The 25,259-nt window shown below is 37.7% G+C and overlaps 2 protein-coding genes and 1 long non-coding RNA gene across 3 annotated transcripts; 1 reads left to right on the top strand and 2 right to left on the bottom strand.

The window, feature by feature from the left end:
• Positions 1-8,228: 8,228 nt before the first annotated feature.
• On the bottom strand, positions 8,229-19,027 carry LOC131781641 (uncharacterized). The gene is made up of 3 exons (XM_059098338.2): positions 18,873-19,027; positions 14,728-15,034; positions 8,229-13,843 (listed from the first exon to the last, which is right to left on the bottom strand). Exons 2-3 carry the CDS (start codon positions 14,859-14,861, stop codon positions 9,139-9,141), a joined length of 4,839 nt encoding a protein of 1,612 aa, XP_058954321.2. The 5' UTR covers positions 14,862-15,034; positions 18,873-19,027; the 3' UTR covers positions 8,229-9,138.
• LOC136279928 (uncharacterized) lies at positions 18,504-21,544 on the top strand. The gene is made up of 3 exons (XR_010717062.1): positions 18,504-18,640; positions 20,911-20,960; positions 21,386-21,544. It is a non-coding gene; the product is annotated as an uncharacterized lncRNA (long non-coding RNA).
• On the bottom strand, positions 20,421-25,154 carry LOC131781642 (DDB1- and CUL4-associated factor 17). The gene is made up of 2 exons (XM_059098340.2): positions 23,970-25,154; positions 20,421-22,679 (listed from the first exon to the last, which is right to left on the bottom strand). Exons 1-2 carry the CDS (start codon positions 25,076-25,078, stop codon positions 22,241-22,243), a joined length of 1,548 nt encoding a protein of 515 aa, XP_058954323.2. The 5' UTR covers positions 25,079-25,154; the 3' UTR covers positions 20,421-22,240.
• Positions 25,155-25,259: the final 105 nt, after the last annotated feature.

Below are 25,259 nucleotides of genomic sequence, written 5' to 3' on the forward strand. Positions count from 1 at the left end.
TGTGTCAAAACCAAATTTCACATCGACATCTCTGATCACCTCGCTGGATCTAATTTGCGATAAGTGCTTCTCTTAACACTCTAATTAACGCTACAAATGTTAAATAGTTTATTGATTCGCTCACATGATTGAAGACGTTTCTGTGGTTTTATGATTAGTCAAAGACATTTATAAGCTTTTCTCCTTTTTTTTGCGCTAGACTTCAAGTACAGTTCGTGATGTCATAATCAGCTCTACTGACATAGATTAATTAAAAGATGAGGTTACCAGTATTAACAACTTTCATTCTAATTTAAAGTTATGGAAAGATTTTCGCAAACACCCTACTACTTAAAAAAAAACATTAGTCCTCAAGGTGAACTATTGCATTCACTATTGATCTCTTCAGTTTATCAAATAACTGTATGTATAATGAAGTATGAGGTGATTCGGAAATCTGTCCAAGGTGACAAACAATTCGAAATAGACAACATGTGTTGCAAAAGAGCTTTTTTTTTATCTCTGCTTCACTAGACTTGTATCTTGATGACAAAGAGGCTTCGAAAAGTCGTTAAATAAGAAAAATGTTCCTGTTTAAGTCAAATTAACCTTAATTATGTTTCCCCTCTGCGACGTTCAGGTAACTGAGCTGATGATATGTATATTTTTCGAAAGAAATACTCACACTTGGCGGAAAATGAAAATCATTTACATAGAAGTATTTGGTTAATTTTTTTCTCGGAGTACCTAAATAACTGTTATTCATTTTGAAGGAAATGCCCGTGAAACTTGTCAATTGACTGTTGCATGATTTCCACAGGAGTTTCCTGTCACAACGCAAAAGGTGCATGAATTTAAGAGTGGATGAACAAAGGTTTATTCTCTGAGTCATCTTTCGCTTGTCAAATTTAAACAAGAATATTTAATTATGTTGCACAATTCTCAAAGACGCTCTGTACGGCCACCACCAATTGCTGAACAACAGAACCCTTGAGGAAAATTATAACAAAACAGGCACTTCTAAATTAATTTTACATTGCAATCTTTGTTAGTATCATTTGTGTTGCGGTTAATTTTTGACCGCATCTTAAGCTTCAAAAGCTTTTGCACACTAAAATTGCTAATCTTCCATTTTGTATTGTAGGCTCGATGCCTGCCTTTTAAAGTTTTAAATATTCGAATCAAGAAAGAGGAAGGATTGTCGCTCAAGTGCAAGACAACGAACAAGACAGAGGTAGAGGGGAAATGTAGTACGAAGATTTTCGATCACAGCTGATTTTTCACTCATTTTAAGTCAAGCATATTCGTGAATATACTTCTTGGATTTTATTGACACCAGCATCTGATTTGTTTTTTCGTTGAAAGAATTTACTGGTAAACGGCTTGTCAAAACATTTTGTTTTCCCGCCAAAAAACTTAAAAACGGGTATTTGTATCACGCATGCTCAGGTTGTTTAATGTTTACTTCTCTACAACATCTGTTTGAAAATGGTTGAATTTTCCCGCCAAAAGACTTAGAAAAAATACGGGCGCCCAAAATACGCATGCGCCGTTGTTTTTTTTTTTATCAAGTTGTGATATTTTCTTCCTGCAATCAAATAAAAGCTATTTTGTATTGTCTGGTCTCTTGTTTATTTGTTCTATAAACAACCTCAATAAAAAAGATTTGTTTGTGATCTTTTGTTTTCTATTTATTGTTTAAAGTAAAGCAATTCAATATATAAAGACAACAATTGTTTTTCATTTCAATAAGTTTATTCAACTCAAAATATTTTAATTGAGTTTCTATCACTTACTTAAAAGGTGTCCAGAAAAACTTTTCGTGTATATACTAAGACTTTTGGCGGGAAAATTTGGACCAATTTGCACAGAGTTTCCCCTGACAATATTTTCGACAAAAATTTTAAGAGGTACACATTAAATTTTCCACAAATTTTATATAAACAACATCTCGTACAATTTTTTGTTCCGATTTCAAATCATTTCTCTTCTGACTCTTGATAAATTTGTTTGAAACAACCTTTTGCGTGCGAAAACTACAACTCAATTTTTCCTCCCGTTAAAACTGGTTTTGGTTTTTTCTTGCACGAGATGTTGTACACATTACTTTTACATTAATAAGCAACATGGCAAATTATACACAATCTTCATGAAAATTTCATCTTAAAGCTTTAAGCAAGCGATAAATTCTTTTTGTAATTCCAATCCCATTGTTAGCAGAGGACAGATAAAACCAAAATGCTAAAGTTCTATTTTTTTTGTTTCGGAAGAAGTATTGACACTAAAACGAAATATAGCAGGTATCTGAATTTTGAGGAGTAATCTTTTAAAATTGTATTGCCTAGTGCTCCACTATGTAGTTGACTTGCAATTTAGTATTTTCCATGAAAAATTTCAGTCCATTTTTTTCAGAAAATATTTTTTGTTACTAATAAAGTCAAAGTTATAAAACGTTTTGGAAACATTTTTAAATTTGAGTTTGCTCAAGACTCTTTCAGTTAAACTGTTCCATGTTATTTGTTTCAATTGCTTAAATCAACCAAAATCTTCAGTAACCGAAAATTCAGAACTACAAAAGATAAAGCATTTTTATTTTTCTTTTACTGTCCTCTGATACAACGAAAGCAGGTAGAAAAAGAAGTTCTTTTGAAATCAGTTGAACTTGTAGATAATGCCCGACTATTAAGTTTTGTATTTTCAATCCCCCTTTGAGTTTGAAGATTGCGATAATTTGCCATGTTGCATCTTAAGAGAAGCCTCTCAAGTACTGTTTTCATATGTAACACAGGAATATATGATATTACAACACTTTGAAAATTTTCTAAAAGCACGTTCTCTATCCAGAACAAGTTATTGCCTTTTGGTAACGAAATTTGTGTTAGAAGTTCAAATTTGGAGCAAGTCTTTCAGAATTTGGTTTAGCTACAGGAGCTAAAAAACTTTTAATAATTTATTCCATGGCTCCATGTCTTTGAACCTGGGTTTATCTAGACTGACCTTTAATAGTCATTATGATCTTTTAAGTTTCTCTAATTTGAGAAAAAAAATGGTTGATAATTTTAGGAGCAATTAATTCCATCATTTGGGTTAGCCACAAGAGCTAAAACATTTCACAATTGTTAGCTTGTTGCTCCATGTTTTTATGTTTTAATTGGCCAATTTCTAAATAATCCTTCAAAAATTCATCGCTTTAACTTTTCCGTACTGTCCTGTGTTTCAACGAAAGCATTAGAAGAAGCATTCTCTTCAGATAATATAGGCTATAAAAAATAATAGCATAAGGTGGCACTGTGTTACATCAACTTAACTAGAGGATAGTTTGAAATGAAATACTTCATGAAATATTTTGTAACAAAAATTTGTCACAGATGCGTTAACGAAACTGGTAACAAGGAAATAAATAAATCGTAGTTATTTCGAACTTTCAGTTCAAATTATGTACATATGAAACTAACAAAGGACTTGAATGAAAGTAAGGAGGAATTTATCTACGATCAATAGAAGAAAAAATGTCTTGATGTTAAAAGCATTTTGACTATTTTTCAATATTTTTAAAAATAAATTAAAACCTTATTTTAGAATTTGATGGACTCGTATATGCATTTCATCTAAATGACTTCCGAAGCAAGCAAAAGAAAATAACAATGAACCTAATCTCCAAAACAGTGCAACAGTTCTGATTTAAATTTTTCAAAATCCTATGGTGTTGAATAAATTCTAAATTTTTCGCCTTTTTCCTCAGCCTTAGCAGCACAAAGTTTTTGATTTCTCTGAATTCCCAGAAGCAAAGTAAGCTCTTTGCATCACTGATTAAATTTTTTCTCCAACCGTGAATATCGAAAGACTTTGATCTAAATTTTTGACTGTCTCGAATCCAAAAAAATTTAAGTCCCTCCTCTGTTAAAAGGAAAAATATCCTCATTGTATATCCAAAACCTGAAATTGTATATCCAAAACCTGAAATTCTATATAAAATTTCCTCAGATTGATGATTGATTGATTTACTATCGCAAAGATCTGAATTCTGTTCTTCAAATTCTTAGATAAATCCAATTTAATTTCAAGCACTAGCACCAAATTCAACTAAAAACAGCACAAATTCAAAATTTATTCTAAGAATTCTCAATCGAACATTCTATCGCGTCTCTGTAAGTAGGTAAACCTTCAGTTTTTTAGACGTAAAAATTCCAGGAATTTGCTTGCCTATTCTACCCGGGGAATCTTACTCTTTTCTTTTGGTTTATTATAGTCTTTGTTTTTTAGACAATAATAGCAAGTTAATCTTAAGAAATGGCTTGTAATGATTCTATCTCAACGACACAAACTACATGAAAAAAGCCATGAAACGGCTTTACAAGAAAATCCTAATCAAATTTTGCAAAACAGCACTAACATTTTTTTTAAAATGGACCAAGCCTTCGACTCTGTCTTAATTTTCGATTTTCAGATTGTATCACAGTGCCACCCTAAAGATATCTCCTCCCTAGTAATGGATGTGGTGTTTTGACAACATGTGTGCATACTAAGACGACAAGCGATCAGGACAGAAGTATCGCCCCAGTTTTTACACTGCTCTTACAAAAGTTTTTCTCGTCTACAGTCAATTTCATTTTTTCCGAATTTGACTTGATCTATTCAAATATCCGACGTATATAACTCGATCGTTCAGCGTCTAAAGTCCCTCTTACAAGTCGTCTGTAATGTTTGTGGGCTATTCAAAAAAATGCTGGCAGATGTTAAATATTTTCACAGCTTCTTACCAATAATTCAGTGTCCTTCATTCTTTTCTTTTTGGTTGAAACTCGATAAAAACGAACAATCGGAATGAATAAGGCCAAATTAATAAAGAACCCGTTGGAATTTAGGTTCTTTTACGGCCAGCATTTTTATTAAGATTTTAAAAGGGATGGAAGTGCCTATCTTTGGCGACCAGTGTTTTCATTCTTCGCTGATTCCGGTTTCCTCTATTGACTATTTCATCTTTTCCATCCTTTCCCTTCACAAAGGTAACTTTCCTATAAATAGAAGAAAAATATCAAAAGATCAGTAATTGAATAGACTCCAAAGCTAAACAAAGGGTGATTACATTTTGCGTAACAAGACTCTAACAAGTATTCTTTCTTTAATTTGGTTTTACGCAACGTAACAAAGACTGGACTCTAACGAAAATTGTCTAAACAGCCAAAGTTTATAATTCTACTCTTGGCAGTGTAGCAATTGCTTTTGTAAGATTAAAAACAATAAGTGGCGTCGACGTTGTTCAGGAACGTAAGAGAGTTGTAGTGTAATACACTTTATGGAATTTAACTAGGAAAGCTAGTACCACGCGTTCGGTTTTGCTTTTTGTACTGAGTTCAGAACATTTCGCTTTCAGTTTTTTTGACATTCATGAAGATTATTTTTCCTAACAAATGTATTCTCCAGACTAAGCTATTAAACAATTTTTTTCCCGAAATGAACCGGCCAAAACTTTGAATGAACACACATTAGCTTTTAACTGTCGAAATTCGTTGCCTTACTCCCATTTACTGTAAAACCATATAGCGTTCTCGGCAAAATAAAGGTCATGTTTATCTTAAACGATGCTTACCTTCAGTATTAGCTCATAACTTCAAGTTTTAGTCCATAAATCCATCTACTTGTCAAGGAGTACATCCACGAGGATGGAACATACGTCTCCTCGCATCAACGACTAACGTGGTTTGCTGTGATTTCTCGAATTTGCATGCATGTGGTTCAACAGTAACAGCCAATCACTAAGAAATACGTCACACAATTTATTCCACGCTTTTAAAGGTAGCGAATCCCAAGTCCAAGGAAAAATTATATTAGACGTTTCAGATTTTTTTTAATACAATAGTGTTTGTGAGATTTATAGGAAAGAAATGGCCGTCTAAATCTGAATGTCTTCAAAAAACTAAAACAGAAAATAATGTAGAGAAAAAAAAGAAGTCCTAAACTTCGGGCGGTTAAAATGTGATTTTTGTTGTTACAGGGAAAAAAAACAATGAAACAAACAATAAAGATAAGAAAAAAGAGGTAGCGACTTGTCCACCTTCTTTGGTCTTGGCGCTCACTGTGCCATATTTATCCAATCAAGCTATGAGTATAGCAGGTAATTTAGTGTTAACAGCTGGGTTGAAAACGTAAATTAGCCACCGTTAAGGGTAAAAAAGCTGACGTTTCGAGCGTTAGCCCTTCGTAATCGCTCTGACGAAGGGCTAACGCTCGAAACGTCAGCTTTTTTACCCTTTACGGTGGCTAATTTACGTTTTCAACCCAGTTGTTAACACTAAATTACCTGCTATACTCTCCCACCGACGCAGCACCACAGTTTCTTTAGAAACTTACCCCTTTATGAGAACAAGTGTCGATTCTGACGCCTGATTTTGTATTTTCTGTATTTTGACATTGGTTTCACTTGCACCTTTGGCGTGCATTTGGAGATAACAGGCTATTTCATATTTTAATCGAATTGTCTGATTAAAAGTTAGTCAGTTTAATTTGACAATGAAATTTCAAGATAAAAAATGTTTTGTGAGATTTCTTGTTAAACTGAGACTGGCTCCCTTTTATGTGTCTGTAAAAAATAGTGAATCAACCCAGTTTGAAACGGCAAGAATTTTTATTTGTAAGATAAATACGCACATTTTAGTGTCATGTATAAAGTCGGTAAAAAAACAGGTGATGGAAATCAAATGCCTGTATCGTAATTCAATTTCTTTAGATAATTGGCATGATCGTAATACGAATGTTGATAAATACATAACCTAAAAATGGAAAGACTAGTTCTTGCTATCAACCGACTTTTCATCAAAGGATACGAATTAAACAAGCAATTTCAGCACCCGTAATTTTAGGGGGATGAAAAAAAAAATAGGACCAAACTGGCATCGATCTAGATATCTCCGCCATGCTGACGAAATGCTGTACCATCTGAGCCGTGGAGACTTACGAACAGAGTGTGGGTATTTTAACAGTGCCATTAAACGAGAAAGAATTACCTCATAGGCGTAATTTATTTTTCTTACGAATAATTGACGCTGTCACAGTGTTCTAGGTATCTCCGAGTTTTGGGTATCCCTGTAACCAAAACACTAGTGTTTTGTTATCCCCTCTGTGGACACCCAAAATGCTAAAAATGAATTAAATAGGAGAATGGGGCAAAACGCTAAAAGTCAATTAAATGGGAGACTGGGGCAAGTAACAGGAGGCTGGGGCAACGCCCAAAGTGAATTAGATGGGAGACTGGGGCAAGCAATAAGGGAATCCTCCGAGGGGATACCCAAAACACTGTGACAACACTTTGGTCTGATCATCTGTCTGTTTGACAAAACCGCGTCCTACACAATCCTCAATTTAACTGAACCGTAAATCTGAACATTTATTTTTGTGAACGGCGTCAAGAGGGCCAACAGCAAACAGTGGATGGACGTTTATTAAATCAACCCTCTCATAGAAATAGCCCGAGGCTCGCTGATTGCGTAAAACCTTGGTTTGAGTTAGACCTCGAGTAATAGGACCGAGTAGAGTCCAATTCGGTCTGTAATCATTCAAGTGATAACGAAATCGGACGACAGCGCAGCGGAAGCCCGTATCGTTTATCACGAGTTGAACGACACGAAGTCTGATTTCAAATTACTCATAAAAATTACCTTTCGAAGAAAAGAAGAATAGCCGAGTTAAGAAAGAAAGGGAAAATTTGCAGGAAGACTTACAAAGTTTTTGTCCGATAACTGTCAGCTACAACTTTGAATGTGATTGGCTGATTGAACTTTCCGATAACAAATTCTCCGACAACAAACTCTCCGATAACAATTTGATAGGTAAATTAGTGGAAAATAGGAGTTTTTTTAAAACCACACACAATCAATTGCTATGATTAAGTTTGGAATAGTGCTGTTTAACATCGTTGTCTAAGTATGTAGGGATAATACGTTTATTACATTCACTTCCATGGATGAAATCTTCTTTCGGAACATGATCTGGTACTAACGGACAGATCAATCGAGAAAGCGATGCTAAAAATAATCAGACTTCCGACATGGTTTGATGCTACTCTGGTTTAAAGATTTAATGAATGTAACCAAAGAAGTTACAATTCGTAGACCCAACGTTTCAACACTCCCGTCTAGTGCCTTCATCAAAGGTGCTAAACGTTGCAACAAGAGGTCCTTTTATACGATCACTAATTCGCTGCCTTTTTTCTGACGAGGTGAAAATAGGCGTCTGGAAGTAAGCCGCCATCATCACAATTTAAAGATTTATTTTTGGAACTGAAGTGCAAAAATGGCATGATAACCTTTTGGTAAAAATCCTTAGTCGAGTGACAACAAGAACGACGTTTTAGAAGACAGATATTCACAGACATGTCACGAGTAAACTAAAAAAAAAAAAAAAAAAAAAAAATTTTTCAAACAAACTCCGGCGAACTCTCGACCTTGGCGATACTCTCGGTATGTTGCACACATTTGACTACGAGAAATTGCATTGGTCTACACGACCACCCTCAAGAAAATCATGGTGAAAGTGTTCCAGAACACTTTCAAGGATCTCAGTGTGTGACAGACTGAACATTGGAAGCTCGAAAACGAGAAAACAAAGGTATGAGTTCCAGAGAGGAAGCTTTGATAACTGATGACACTCTTTCTTTCCAAGTGCACTAAGCGCAGTCCTTCCTTTCTGGCGAAGTCGGTCCCACGATTCGTAAAAAAAAAAAGAGATGAAAAAAAGAACATCAACGCTAACGCACCGCGCGGAACTCTGGGAGTGAGACGCATGAAAAGTAGCCTCCTCACAGAGTACCGCGCTGCGCGCTCGCATCATTTTTTCCCTCTAATTTCATGTTTTGACTTGCGCAACGGACTTCGCCGAAAAGGAGGGACTGCTCGTAGTCTAAGCTCTTTGAAACAAGCGAGACAAACTAACCTCCAAAAACTAATAGGGCACACCATTTTTGTCAGAATTAAATAGTTCTAATTCTCCATCCAAAATGTTACGCGTTTCACAGCATCAAGAAAAAAAAAACCTAAGTTTCACTGCTCGTCAGAATTACACGACACACAAGAAAATAGAAAGTTTAAATGAGGTTCTTAACTCTCAAAGTTCTAAACATAAAGAAAATCTAGGAATAGAAAAGTTGCTCATTTTGCAGTCTTTTCAGTCAAAAAACTCGTGTGCATGTACAGTCTTTTTATGAACACGAAGAGAACTGGGTTGAGTAAAGGTCTTGTTACACAAATCACACACGAAAGGTCTCTCTCCTGTGTGTGTTCTGATGTGCGACTTCAATGCACCGCGGTCAGCAAAAGCCGAGGGGCATGCCGGACATGGGTACGGTTTCTCACCGGTGTGACATCTCACGTGACGCTTCAAACCGCTTGAGTGCGTGAACTTTTTGAAGCAGTGACTGCAGGAGTAAGGCCGCTGACCGGTGTGTATGCGGACGTGAACGTGAAGGCTGCTGTAGGAGCTAAAGTTTTTGTGACAGTGTTTACAAAGATATTTCTTTCTTTTAGTCTTTGGGGCAGACTCTTCAGATGTGTCTGGGGGCGTTCCTTTCTTGACCTCTGTCGCAGTGTCATTTTCTCTTACGCAATTATCATCTGTTTTTTGCGGAGAATTGTTCTCTTCTAGTGTTCCATTGATCTTTGGAACACTATCGAGTTCAAGCGATCGATCTGTACTCGGAAATCCTCCAACTTCTGAGAACTCGTTCGACCTTGTTTCGCTGCGCATTTCTGATTTAGTGTCGGATTGTTTCGGTGAGCTTTGCTCTCTTGATCCAACTCTACCACTTTGTTTAAAACTACACAAAATTCTCGCTGTATCATGCTCTTCTAAGTCTCTGTGAGGTGAAACACTCGGTTGATCGACAGGTTCGGTCTCCATCTTTGTTTCTATCTCGTTCAACGGAGATTTCGTCGTATCTCCTTTTTCGCTTGTCTCCATTTTCTCGGGTTTTTCATCGTTCAACTCCTCGTCACTTGCCCATCCATTCTGGTCTTTGTGCGTCTTCATGTGAGAGCGCAGATACCTCGTCTGAATGAATCCTTTGCCACATACTCCACACTTGTGCGGTCGGTCCTCAGTGTGCGTCATCTTGTGGTAGTAATACGAGCTGTAATAAGGAAAACACCGACCACACAGCTCGCATTTGTGAGGCTTAAAACCCGTATGGCTCCGAGTGTGGATTTCTAGTTTTCGGTGATGATCAAACGTTTTACTGCACAATGAGCAGCAGTAGCGACCTTCTTTGTCAACCACGGCGTGCGAGGAGATATGATGCTCGAGTTTCTTGCCATTACTAAACGACTGGCCGCACACGAAGCAGAAATTTGTACCATCGTGTTCCTCACTTCTCTCACCATTGGGCTTATCATTGGATATGCTGCCTTGATGTTTCAGGTCGTTGCTTAGCTTGTCTTGCTGAAGGGAGGTTTCACGAGGTAACTTCTTCGTTAATTCTTCCGGAAGGGAATGGCGAAATTCCCCTCGGATATCCCTTCCGTTGGGGTCAACCAGTCGGGTTGTTTCCTCGGTTGAAGCAGTGTCTTGCACAGCTAAAGTTACATTCAGCTCACGCCGAATTACCGTCTCACCCTCGTGGGAGGTAAGCGGCACGCTGTTACGGGCGGTTAACTTAAGACGTTTTCTCTGTATCGCCAGCAGCTCGTCTCCTCCTTCGTGAGACATCAAGTGTTCCAGGAACTCTGAGCGACTGGAGAAATTCTTTTCGCAGCGGAGACACTGGAGCTCCTGGGATGAACCATGATAGCAGTCTAGATGAATCTTGAGCAGTTTCTTGTGGCCGAAGTAAATGCCACAGTGGTGGCACGAGAAGTCACGTGGATGTCTTCGCCTTGGTCGATACGCTTCATTAAGCTGGCGGGAGCGTCCTGGGGAAGTGACGGGATGATCTGCATTTTCAGCTCTTGGAGGACTTTTCTTTGCAAGATTTGAAATTTTTGGTGTCTCTGACATCAACTGCTGGTGCTCCTGTGGTGTCAGTTGAGTTCCGAGTTCAGGCGCACTGGCCCTTCTTTTGAGAGACAGGGAATGAAGCAGCGCCTCTTTGGTAATGTTGTTGATGCTCTCGCGAGTTGGAAGCTCGCGATGGTCTTGAGCGCCGTCTTGTAATGGGCCTAGAGGAGCTGTTCTTTCTTCCAGTTTGACTTTAGGCGTCAAGGCAGGGAAAGGTGTCCGGTGATATCCGAAGGCTGAATTAGCAGACACTGTACGTGTAACAGGCTGATGAGCTCTCCTGAATTTCACACCTGGATGCTGGAGGGCTGAATTAAGTGACGAGTGACGAGTGACGGGCGGATGACCCCGCCTTGCGCTTACGTCTGATTGTAGAAGGGCTGAATTAGCTGATGCTGTACGAGAAAGGGGCGGGTGAACTCTTCTCAAACTTACTTCTGATGGTAGGAGGGCTGTATTATCTGACGCTGTACGTGAAAGGGGCGGGTGAAGTCTTCTTAAACTCATTTCTGGCGGTAGAAGGGTTGAATTAGCTGATGCTGTACGGGAAAGGGGTTGGTGAACCTTTCTATATCCCGATTCTGACTGCTGAGAGAAATTTGACGTGAATTTCGGATACACCACAGGGATAAGTGGTGGGGGAGCCCCAATCGGCAGGCCTTCTCTCTTGCCCCTACTTAGCCCCAGGAATATATTTTTGGTGAGGTCGTAAGCTCTGTTGGTCCTTTCAAACGTGGAGAATGCGGAAAACCGATTGTTTAGAGCGTCTGTTTTGGGCATCCTCTCCACTGCATCGTGGTTTAGTTTTGCAGCTGACGAAAAGGCTTGTAATTCTTCTGGAACACGTCGTTGATCACGTAAATTTTCATCTCGTTCCATTGTCTCGCGGGATTTCGGAAGGAAGATCCTTGTTTTCGCCTCTGGACCCACTAAGAAAGGCTTCTCGTCTTCGTACGAATCTGTCGAGGAACTAGTTTCCTTTTTGTGATGGCGAAACGGGCCTAAAGTTGTGGGAAACCGTTGCTCAGCGTACAAACGCAAATCATCCACACCACTTTTCATCGAGTCATCGTAAGAGGAAACATCTCCTTGCTGTTTTGTTTGACATTTGTCCTTCGAAACTTCACTGTTACGCCCACAGTCAGATTCTGAATGATTTTCTTTCTTCGAGCAGTCTTCATTGGCAGTTTCTTCAGTAGTCACGCCACTCGGAATTCGTCGGAGACTATTCGGTTTCCTTCGTCTGTCTTTGGAATTTTCGAGTGAGGTTTCGTGTGATGTTACATGGCTGACGAATTCTGGGCGGTTGTCGAACGATTTTCCACAGTAGTAGCATTGTAACAAGTCTAACGAACTGTGGTAGGAGTTCATGTGAATCTTTAACAAGTTCTTATGTTCAAAGTACAGTCCACACTCGTTGCAGTGAGGTTTCTTATGACAAGTGTTCAAATGAGTTCTAAGCTCTCGCGAGTCGGGGAATGTCTCGCTACACATCGTACAGGGAACGCTCACATCACGAGCATGATCTTCCTGATGAGACGGACTTGTTCGATTAGCTTCGGAGACAGCCTTATCGTCCGTCAAATCTTCATCTTGTCGGAGACTGACGAATTCCTTATCGTCTTGGACATTGTCTCTTTTCCTCGCCTCCATTTTAATAAGCAAGCTGGATTTTAGCTTATCAACCACATGATTTTCTGTACTCGTTTTGTCGCTGTCTCCTTTTTGATGGGAGATCAAATGATGCAAGTACTCCATTTTTGTGGAAAATTCCTCTTGGCACCGATTACAACGTAGCGTCGGGCGCTTTGTTGAGTCAGCTCTGTGAATACTTGACTCAGAGTCACCGCTCTCATCCCCAGACAGCGTGGACGAATAAGACCCTGCGAGTGATTCCGGGCTTCCTTCAGGACTATCATCCAAATCGGGCAAGCCGGTACGTTCAGCAACATAAGATGGATATGACTCGACAGGGGCATCTTCGAGATCTTCTACTTTTCGCTTTAAATTTTCTCGTGGAAATGTAAAAGGTAGTGGAATGCCAGAGAAGCTCCTGGTTGTAACGATGACCGACGACCGCCGCGGTTGATAGGGCGTCTGATGATAATCAACGGCTGAAGTACACAATCCATTCACCATGTCTTTCACGGGTGGTGAAGCTGTTTGCTTCTCGGGAGAAGATGGTGGTGTTTTCTGTTGAAGCTCAGGTTGTAATTTTTGTTGTGAAACTGAGGTTTTAGTTTTTCTTTCCTCGCTTTCCATTGCCTTTTCAGTGTCGCTGTCTCGTGTATCACCCTCTGTATTACCGTCTTCTTTTATATCACTTGTACCGCGTGACGTTGCTTCACCATCGCTCTCCAGGCTCTGGTCCTCATCCTCCCATTCATTAGCGAAGAAGCCATTATTCTGATCGTGTTCAGTCTTTACAACGGTGTGTTCAGCCTCCACTGCGGTATTTTTCAATTCCATATCCTCATCCTCAGTTTTCATTTCTTCACCAATCTGTTGATGAGGTGAACTCACAGCCAACTTTGTTCCTTTGCTCTCGACCTTGTGGTAATGCTCCATATGTAAGCGCAATAGTTTGTCGTGGTCGAATTTCAGACCGCAAGCCACACAAACCGGTTCAGAGTGGTGCGCTCTAATGTGAAGTTTCAAAACATTGGGGTGCTCAAATATGTCTTTGCACCTCGGACAGCGCACCTTTACATTGTGATGAACTCGCATGTGAATGTGGAGGAGGTTCGCGTGCTCGAATTCCTCGTGGCACGTGCCGCATTTGAGAACGTGGCGAGTGGCGTTTTCATGCTGCTTGACTTCGTGAATCTTAAGGGCGCGTGACGAGGCGAAGCTCTTACTGCAGTGAGCGCACATCCACATACTAAATTAAGAAAACAACAGGCAAATGTGAGCGCAAAAGAAAGGTGTTCTATCATCTGCTAGTTGTTTGGATGTTACTCCTCCCTCTCCTTCCTTTGGATTCCTTTTTCCCTTCCCCTCTTCACAACCCGCCTCATCCAGTAGGTTTACTTTAAGCGGATTAACAATGTAACAAAAATGTAGCAATCTGAGAAGCCATTAAACTAGTCCACGACGGTAAATTGCTGTACATAGTGAGTAGGAAGAGTACACAAGTCATTCATAATCTATTTTTTTTGTAAAGAACACAACAATAAATGTGAATGCTGAGCAGTATAACATGAAGTAATTATGGAATCTTTAAGTCTGAGGTTAGGGCAAGGCAACTAACGCCAAATTAATTCCTCATTGAATAGAGCTTGGTGCAAAGATTGTTTCATCACCAAATTTATCAGCTCAACATTTCAGCTATTAACTCAGCATATAGGGAAAAAATAATATCCAATGACAAAAATATCATTCAAGTTCACAACTGGCAGTGTTACTTTACCTAAAAATGATCAAATTTACTTTCAACAGTAATCCAAGTCAGCTGAGTAATTGTTTCATGATCAATAAAATTGCAACAGCAAATTCCTTATATTTTACATTTAGTGATTTAGTGCTTAAAACAAGAGAGGACACTGACTTCAGGAACACCGCACTGATCAGTTTGGATAAAAATGTTCCTTGATCACATAATCTATCACCTCATTTGCATTGAATGGTGGTTGAACAAAGCAAAGTTAACCAAAATGTTCCTTGGTTTGACTATCACACAATGTAAAACCATCAGTGAAAACATGGGAAATCACCTGAACAGCCATTTCAGAGGAAAACTTTTACTACAACCATTCTGCAACTTACCGACAACATTCTGTAAAGTTATGCATCTTCATGTCACTCAGGTTTTCCTTCTGAGCCTTTTTTCCAAATGATTCAATATTGCTGGCCATGGTTAAATGTTTCATACTTGCTTGTTCTATATCATTGCAGGCCATTATGTAATAAGCAGATCGTTGTCCTTTGACAGAGGTGTTCTTCAGTGTTAAGTAATAATTCTTTTGAAATCAAATTACTGACAGAAGTTCCTTTGTTGAAATCACTGTCCAACCACACATCAATCTTGCATCCCCCAGATTGTTAAACAGTAAGTGCTGTACAAGGCCTCGACCTGCAATATCAAAAGAAACATTAATATAGGCATAACAGATGAATCTTATTCACACTGGCAATTAAAAGCAAAAAACTTTCCCTAAAAGTTTGAAAACTTAGAGGAATTCTGAGTTTCTGGCATTTTACATTACGTTTGAAAATAACAAGACAATTTTAAACCTACCACAATCAGGAAAAATCTTAAGTTAGAATAAGGTGTGAATCAAAACGATTTCGTAAAAATAGAATTGATTGAGTACAGATACAATATAGTTCTTTCATAAAACATCACGTCACATGTATTATCACATGAAAAACCTAATAATGCTCATATGATAGTCATCAAAGCTGCAAAATTTCGAAAGCATTTTGAGCTAAAAATGCAGAGTATCAATTTTACTTGAAAACCTGGCCAATCTATACAGCATGCACGTATAAATTGACTGTTGAAAGATTATATTCAAAAATAGAAATAGCCACAGGTTATCAATATCACTCAGCAGCTGTGAATATTTTTTATTTTCGTTTCGTGTATGCTCATCAGATCACATATTAATTAGTTGTCACAAGTGGGCCATAAAATATACTATTAGCAGTTTGAAATGAAAAGTATCTAAACACATTATAACAAAACAAAAGCATAGCCCAGAAAACTAGAGGAATATTCTAAGTGAACTAAATTTTGCCCCAGGTTTTCAATGGGAGTCTTTGCCGACATTTTAATCCAGTCTGCATTTAAGTATGCCCTCTAGCGTACACGTGTATTTACAACTAAATATTCATGACATCAATAAATCAGACAATATTGAAGACCCAGGATTACAAACAATGCACCTTTATAAATCATGTTTCCAATATAGCTATTAATTATTATAATCATTAGTTTGTATCCTCGTTACCATGTGAACATAAATACATACATATACATGATCACACTCTTCCACATCAACACAAGTACTGATGTCATAAGCAACTCAATCACCTTCCTTTAACATCTCTCAAACGACAAGTTTTGGGCTTATGACATTATTTTGTGTTAAATGTTCCAGCATTTTTTACATCTTCATCTTCCCACAAATTAATCACACATTTTGAAGACAGTTACATTGTGAAACAGAGCCAAACAGACATGAGGATTTCATACTCTTACCAATATCTAATAATTCTGTTTTTCTATACAGTGGCTTCGTTTCCATGGCATAACATTGATTCTGATAGTTACCTCAACTTTCTCCTACAGAAATCTCCCAACAATAGTAATTATAACCATTTCCAATTATTAAATTTTATATAATCCTAATACAAGAGCAATGGATGTTTAATACAACTTCTATATACAGTAGTTGGGTGTTATCACGTTATATGATATTAAGCAACATTAGTTGAAAATCAAGTGCTTGACCATGAGCCAACTACAATGCAAGCTCTCAATTTCTGCATCAATGGTGTCTAACTTTTGTTCCAGTTCTTAACCTCTTCACTCCTGAGATCTGGTTGTTTGTTTTCCCTCTAGCTGCTATATGTTCCTTGTTAATCAGTTGGGGAATTTGGTGTTAGATCAAGATAAAAACTTGGATCTGATAAGTTTGAGTATTCTCAATGCCTTTTTGCTGGATTATGTGTTCATATTAAAGGGAAATGTCAAACATAAATCACTTATGGGAGTTATAAGGCTGAGAGGTACATGTGCTCCTTTCCCTAAACAGTGGTCCATCTAGTAAAGGGATGGTAGGAGCAACTTGTACTTGTACTGTATTGATTTAAAATAACAAAAATTGGAAGGATGATCAAATTGCAACAAGTTACACAGCTTAAACTGAATGGATGTGTGGCTGAAAACATTTTAACAGTCCATTTCAGTATGTTAAGAAAACCAGAGTTAAAAGAAATGATTCCATTCATATATTGCGATTTGATGTCATTAACTTAGCTCTGGTAGGTCAATTTGCTCTGTGAATTTCTTATTCCAGCTTGATTAAAGGAAAATGCTCAAGAGACACATCATGTTTAGTCATATAATTTTTCCATATCATTGACAAGCAGTCTGAATGGCTGATAATACTATTCTATGCAACAAGTATCTGACAATAGCATGTTTCTATAAACAAAGATATAAAGTGATTTAGGTGGATATTTTTTTTTAATATGTACAGTTAATAATGGCAAAAAAAAAATGAAAATGGATTGCCCACATATATATCTATATCCCTTCCAAATACTATCATTGTATAATATTGTTCAGGAAAAAACATATACCATGTTTACCTCCCTGGAGCAATCATTAGTTTTTCTAGATGGAAATAGAAAATTTCAATTTCAAAGTTGTTTCTTACTAACCTCACATTTTTATGGAATCTACATTTCACAACAATTTGAAAGAAATTTGAAAGAAATTTGAAAGAAATTAAATATGCATTCCTACATCTGTTAAATGTATTGGACAATGACATCCACATTAAGTAACAATTGAATGAGAAATGGTTTCTTCAGTTTGTATTGATGATGGTAATATATCTTTTTTTCATTGAGGACACATGCAATGACATGTATGACTTCTGAAGCTGTAAATTCTTAAAATGCTTTTAACTCACATTTTAGGAAAGAATCATACTTTATAGATCTGTAAAAAGATTAATGGAAAACTAAATGTTATCCCCAAGACATATTTTCATTATAGCTGGAAGCAGTCTAACCGAATGGAGAATTAGCTTATAAAAAAATTTAAATATTAAATCATGATGTAAGTATACATTTTAATCATCACTTCAAAACACTTGTCTAAAATTAGTCCATCCACTCAAGAAATGTCTTCGAACCACTTTCAGTAACTGAATTACCATATCTAAAGTTGCCCTAATCCTCGCTTCTAACAGTTATTTGATATTTTCTCTACGAAAGTCGTTCAATATTGAATCAGTCAAAAATATATATTCTTCACATGGTAAACAAGCCTGAGGGTTGAAAATTAGCGGCCTTTTGTCAAAAACTGGCTGACTCCGAATTCTTTTGGGGAGCGACTGCTAACATTTGCCGAACAGAACAGTCGAATGGATCTTCACAAGCAAAGCGAATATTACTGACAACAAGTCAAGAACTCTTCTGCGGTATCTAATATGATTTTCACCACCAAAGGCTGACAAAATCACTTAAGCATGCACTTGGCTTACGAGAAAGCACAGTCATGGAAGATCGAATTTAATACTGTAAATCCGTAGGCTTTACACGTACTGTAATACCTTAGACAGTAACACGAGTCTTGTGATTAGATTTCAATTAGGAGAATTATGAACGCCAGTGGAACACTTTCTATTTATTCAAATGAGCGTCAGCTATTACGTACAAGCTGCAATAACTCTCGTGCCGTCTCGGAATATCAAAGGTCGCAGATCTAGATCTGGCACTTCAGTTTTAATATTCTCAGCTGTTTGTTAAAGGCCTCGATGGATTTTGTAAAGTTATCGTCACGCTAACGAACAAGGTTTTCATTTATTCCAGTCAAATAAGAAGCCTATAGAGCCGTCCTCCTTTCTTTTCAAGAATAGACCTTGCGTCAACCAGTAAAACGACGAGGACTTTTCTCGGACAACACAGCCGCTCGAGGATGCGCCTTTAATTTCCTCTGCAGGTTAGAAACAATTACTCGGTCCTTCAAACGGAGCTCGGTAACACTCTGAAGGAAAGCCACTGCCTTTCTTCTCTAAGCCAAAATAATTGCGACAATGTGGAGTAAAAAAAATTTACCGGAGGTCACAGATTCAATTCATCGAGGGAAATGACATCACCTACAACATCGATCCTTCACTATTACACATATAAAATGGCGCGTTGAACTCGACAACGAGATCAGTTAAACTTACCAAGCAATCCTTCCCTTTAGACCATGACCTCTATAGATAGTAAACACTTTCAAGGCGGCTAGTAATTCGTATGTTGATTAAAACTGACGGAGCGAAAGAAAACCGTTCGCCAGTGTCCAAACCTATTGAATTTCGAAAACTGTGACTTCATCAAATGTAAATGAGGCTGTGATGACGTGTTTCATGTGGAATCTAGGCGTCAAAATTATTTTGGTGGTTTCAATTTACTACGATCGTGACGGAAGTAGACAGCGTAATGATTAAGTAGTTACAGAAAGCTCTCTTCAACCACACAGGGTGCTAGACATGTACCACTTCAATCAGAAATATCCTGAATAACATCTGACAGCAAAAAGATCAGCTTTCTTTGCCTTCTATTCATCAACCGTAACGAAATTTTCCAGATCAATCTAGACATCGAAATCGTGCACCGAATTAATGTTCTACATTTAAATCATTATGCAGTGTGAAAAAAAGAAGAGAAAAATTGACTAACCTATGACAACGTATGGCACAAAAGGCTTCTAAAAAAACACTTCCTCTTTAATAGAATGACGTGAAGCTGCGATTGCTATAAAATTCGTCTTGAAGAAATGCATTTAAATCCTTTACCCCGACGTTCACTTCAGGATTGTTTCGCAGATAGAGATAAGAAAACTTTGCACTTTCGTGATAAGAATTTCGTCCAAACCCAGGTCAAATTCACTTAAAATAGGGGGAAACGCTTCCGATAGTTCTTCGTCGCGACACTTTTGCTCATCTGCCTGGAAGCAAAAATAATGCTCGTAGAAGTTTCGCGAAAACCGGAAGTTGTCATTTTCATTAGCTGTTGACATTTTTATGAATATTAAAACGATGCCGAAGTTAGAAGTATGATGCGATAAAATTAAGTAAAGAACAAAAACCTAGCTTTTAGTTTCGATTAGGAAACGGATCTCATCCGGATGGTTTCAATATCAGAAGTAAAATATTTGTCAGTGTCTTCGGGAAATCATATTTCACGGGCTGGTAAGTTGAGTAGGCGTAAATACCGCAACTGATTTCCTTTGAGCCTGATTATGGACATTTATCGTGACCTGAGATCTCTGAACACCCCCACAATAATGACATTAGAGCAGAATGAAGATGAGTTTAATCGTTTTCCAGGGGGAAATTGTATTTTTTTTCTTGTTGTCGATCTTCCATGCAAGATCCTGGTTGAAAGAGACGATTTCGCGCAGGAAAAAAAAATATTCGTGAAGAAAATCATAATGCTGTCTGTGTACCCAAACACTTCAAACATCATATATACGCATTGTGATTAACTGAGTCAGACCGCCTATTTAACAATATCTCATTAGGGTGTTTTCCTAAGAAGGCACAGCCCAAAATACTTGATGGTAAATATAGCGACTTCAGCTCAAAAATACTAAATGGTATAGAAGCGGTCTGACTCAATTAATGGCACAGCCCAAAATACTTAATGGTAAATATAGTGACTTCAGCTCAAAAATAGAAAATACCAGATCCTGGACAGTTATTAACAGTTTTATAACATTACGCCGAAGGCAAAGATTAGAGAAACTACTAACGTAATAAACGTAGATAAGACAGGACGATATAACACTGAAGTGTTTGAAAGGAAATTGCCTTTTCTGCTTTTCTGCACTTTCAGATGCTCGTAACACTCAAAATGTGAATCATAAAGGTGGTTCTAGAATCAACCATTACTACCCATTGAAGGGCACAATTTCCATGTGGGGGAAGGGGTGAGGTTGGAATTCAAAATATATGTTGAATTATAAAGGAAATGTTTTAATTCATGTGGAGATGAAGTGGGGATACATTTTGGAAAAATTAAGATAAAATAACAACCATTTGTCAAGGAAGAGATCCTTCTGATCAGTTATCTTCTGCAAATGATTTTTTTCTCTAACAGAGGTAATAACTATATACATAGACAAGGACTATAGAAATCACTAGACTATCATTTTACTATGTTCACTGCTTGATAATCATCAATTTTCATACTTTTCTTTCATTTTTCTTTTTTGGTAAGGAACCAGATCCTTCTTAAAGTGATGTGAATTGTTCCTGATATGAATCAAGGTGAGAAGCCACAAACACATCTGAAAGAAATCACTTAAATGTGTATTGAATATCTAAATTAAAATTTGGATGAATCTAAGCACTGGACAACTTTTTTTTTACTGCCATTTTCTGAGATGTCTTTGAATTGAGAATTGTTGAATGACATCCCAAAAATTCCTTGAAAAGCTGTCAAAAATGAAGCAATCTCTCCAAATCAGTTTCCACAAATTTTTAAAAACAATAAACTTAAAGCTACATGTACAAAGTTGTCTGTGCATGATAAATTTAACCGGAAATTTTCAATATATTCATTTGCACTTTGAGACAGTCTTTGCTTTCCATAACCTGATCCTCAATCCTTCTGATTTATAATGTAACTATTTGGTGTTTTATTCTACAATGAAAACTGATTTATTTAGGTTCTTTTTCTAAATAACACACAGGAATCTGTGAAAATTATCAGCCAAGGGTTACCACTGAGAAATGTGAAAACAGAAGAAAAGTATACAGTAACAGAAGAGTATACTGCACAACTGCTCTATGTCTGAATAAAAACTACCAAATGCCATCATTACAGAGAACTCTCAGTGGTAGCTAGAGAAGTCTCTGATCTCTGTGGCCTATGGAACACCCTGAACCACCAAAACTATTGTCACACAGCTCTCATAACTTGATATCAGACAAGGCTTCAAAAAGTATTTCCTTCTCACAAGGACACATGTCTGACTAAGTCTTCCTTTGGTTGGACCAAAAACAAATATAGTTAAACATTTTTAAGTACAATTTTTCACTTTCAAATAAGTCTCTTGCTACTAGAAAAAATGCATTTTTTTTGTTGTCCAAGCTGGTCCCCATTTGACTCATTAGTTGGTAAAATATTTGCCTGGACACATCTGACACTACCAGACATTTTAACATAGCTAGTAAATTTGTCCAATCAAATTCAATTGTGTGAGCGTACATCATATTCCTATTGTGCATGCTCATGACGTCAGCAAACAAATCCTTCAAGAAAAAAATTTTCCTTCAGGTTGAAAATGTTATAAAACAATTGGTTCATACGTCAGCTATGCGTTCATCGAGATATGAAGCATGTGGGAAGTTTGGAGAGCACTCAAGAAGCTAGAGTTGCTCGAGGCTACACCTCGAGCAACTCTTACGCATCTTTCATGCTCTCCAAACTTCCCACATGCTTCATATCTCAATGAAGGCACACTGACATATGAACTAATTGTTAATTGTCTGATGATAAACAGTTTTATACTACCCTGCATGAAAAAGAAAAGAGAAATGACTCCTCAGCTGGGATTTAGCCTATAAACTGTGCATGAAAACTTTCTTGAACAGAACTGGTAGTCCTTGATGATATGAACTATTGTGTCTTTTTCCATCATGATCGAATGATCAGCATCTTCTACCCAGTTACTGACAGTTGTTTCTTGAATAAGCAATCCAGTTTGATTATCATAGAGTCCTATAACTCCACAGGGTGTATCACTTGATGCATTTGTAGAGAGAACAACCAGAACATCCAGTTCATCTTCATAATCCACGTCTAAAATTGTTTCAAAGCCAGGATTGTTGAAAACTTGATCTGTCCTGGCTTTAATTTCCCGACCAGAAGAAGTGAACTTGGGTCCTTCACTTGCACTTTCCTCCTTTTTTAGATCAAGCACAAAACAGTGTCTGAGTTCAAATCCTGGTGTCATGGGCTCTGTTTGACACAGTTTCAAACACCTGTGACATATAATAATAAAAACAATTACTTTATTGATTTACTTGCAATAGTTGGACAGGCTGGCCCGTTTCAGCTTAAAGCTGATTTGAATGTGGGCCTGTATAAATGATAACAAGGCCAGACAATTACATCTGGAGCTATATTCCTTATTCTTTGTGAGACATGTGTGGGTACAGTACATTACAGAGAATATGCAATAGACAGGGCCTACCATTAATTGTCCACATTCAAGAAGACTAAAATGTCTAACCATTTGGGAATGTCATAGCAAAGGCAGCACATTCTCCTCAGTTGATTTAACCCTTTTACTCCCAGAAGTGATCAACATGAAACTTCTCCCTATAATATCCTTACATTATCCAGCAAACAGTTAATGAGAATATTCAAACTTATCTGGTAGAATTTGTTATTGTGATCTAACATTAAATTCTCATGACTAATTTACAAGGAAATGTGTGGCAGGGAGAGAGGAGAATTAACAATCATATCTTGGGAGTTAAAGAGTTAAGACCTGAGTGTTAGTTCGGCCTGGGGCTTGAACCCTTTATCTCCTGCATAGCAGTCTAGCACTATACAACATGGGTTGACCATTTGAAACAAGTTTCCAAGTTTTCAACATAAAAAAAAATAAAAATGTTATGCTTGTAACTGTTTACACCCGACCATCAGCATGACTGTTCTCTACACTGTTCTATGCATTTCCTATAGTAGTGATGGAGGAAGTTTCTTCAACAATCAAAAGTCAAAAGCATCTTCAGTTGGTGATCATTTCTTATATTCTCATGACTTCAGATGTTTGATTCACCCGTTACATTTGGTGAGAAAATAAGATGCTAGTCTGTGACTCTCAGGAGTTGGGAAGGAGGTTAGTTCATAGGGTAGCAATAAGCAATTGTCCCCAGCCCCCTTTTTAATCCCAATTATTACCCCTTTCAATGCCATGAGGATTAATCAGAAACTTTTGCCATCAAAGAGAAATCTATAAGTTGAAAGAGAAACCTTGGACTCACCATCCAGAAAATTTGAGACTAAAGAGCACTTATAATAGTAAAAGGGGTAAGTTTGTAAAGAAACTGTGGTGCTGCATCAGTGGGAGAGTATAACAGGGTAATTTAGTATATCAACCAAGTTGATAGTGTAAATTGGCCACTGTAAAGAGTTTAAAAGCTGATGCTTTGAGTGCTAGCCCTTTGTCAGAGCAATTAGCCTTCCCTCTAACATTTGGAGAATATCCATATTGATGTTAGGGTGTTAAGGGTAAACAAGGTTGCCAGGCCCTCTCCTCTTACCTTATTTCATGGGAACCGATGTGAAGAATACGTCCACTGTTATCAGCATGAAAGTATGCCTGGTCCGGTTCAACTGATAAAATATTCATTTCCAATATTCCTCTCTTTGCAAGTTTCAAATCTCTCACTGAACAAACATGAAATGCACTGCTGTGAGGCTGAGGGCAAGAAATGTAATGCCATGGATATCCTCCAAATGAGATGACATGCTGATTGCTAGAAATCTCAAACAAGACCACAGGCTTTGAACTAAATGATACATTTACAGGGAGCCCATCTGGATAACTTCCAACGATAGATGATCCTTCTGATGACTTAATACTTTGACCCAGTTTTGTAACGAAACTGTAGTTCTCTATGACTTCTAGCATACTGTAAAATTTAATTCTGTTTGAATGATGCATAATCACCAAAAATCCATTACTTGCAGCTGCATCAACAATATCCTGACCGAAGATAGATTTTTCAACAGGCACGAGAGCCTGGAACTCTAAAGGAGCCATGGAGAAAATTGATAAAAACATTAAAGGTCTGCTCTGTGAGAGGACATGGACTGATTTTAGCACAACTCGCTGCAAATCAGACTCCCAAAGTAGATGTTTGAATCTGTAGTTTTTTGACAAATAAACTTTCTGTAAAACATCTCCGGTTTTTAAATCATGACGGACTAACCAGCCGTCTGCAGTAACTGCTAGCAAGCAAGGTTTATAACCCTGATATTTAGTGCAGTTCAGATACGAGTGCTGATCAACAGGGCTTTCAAAGACAAGCGCAGATTCGATCTTCTTAGAAGTGTCACAAGCGTCAAGTTTGTAAAGCAACTCCGGTTTTCCTTCTGAACCAAACGTGGTGTAGCACGTCCTGAATTTGTCGAAAAACAAATGTTGACTGTCGAATCCAACAGGATGCTTAGTATTATTTCTCCAGACTTCAATAAATTTAGAGCCTTCTTTCTGTACCATAGATCGAATAATTTTGAGATCTCTTCGAACGGAGGATCCATGCACGTGTAAAGATCTACGAAGAACTTGATAACATATGTTGTTTCTCTTCGCGTTTTTACGACCAAAAGGTAGGTTCTGATAAACACCAAATGACGCATCCATCATGAACCATTAATAAACTGAAGGACAAACCAACAATTGGTAAAAAGTACAGCCTGATTTGAAAACTGCGAACGGTTGCTTTCGGAGCAATGACATGAAGCAGGCGCTGCGACGTACAATTACCGCAACACGTTGAGCCTGTCGGCTCAAGAACGTCTGTGAACGTTTTTGAACTAGAAACAAC

This window comes from Pocillopora verrucosa, chromosome 1 (assembly GCF_036669915.1).
Source record: "Pocillopora verrucosa isolate sample1 chromosome 1, ASM3666991v2, whole genome shotgun sequence".
In the NCBI taxonomy this organism is placed as follows: Eukaryota; Metazoa; Cnidaria; class Anthozoa; order Scleractinia; family Pocilloporidae; genus Pocillopora; species Pocillopora verrucosa.

What these genes read in the sequence shown, in the direction of transcription:
- LOC131781642 (XM_059098340.2), bottom strand. Translation starts at nt 25,078, where the DNA reads ATGATGGATGCGTCATTTGGTGTTTATCAGAACCTACCTTTTGGTCGT. An exon ending in ATCGGTTCCCATGAAATAAG is followed by an intron (nt 22,680 to 23,969) that starts GTAAGAGGAGAG and finishes TATATGTCACAG; the next exon opens with GTGTTTGAAACTGTGTCAAA.
- LOC131781641 (XM_059098338.2), bottom strand. Translation starts at nt 14,861, where the DNA reads ATGGCCTGCAATGATATAGAACAAGCAAGTATGAAACATTTAACCATG. An exon ending in AACTTTACAGAATGTTGTCG is followed by an intron (nt 13,844 to 14,727) that starts GTAAGTTGCAGA and finishes TTCTTAATTTAG; the next exon opens with TATGTGGATGTGCGCTCACT.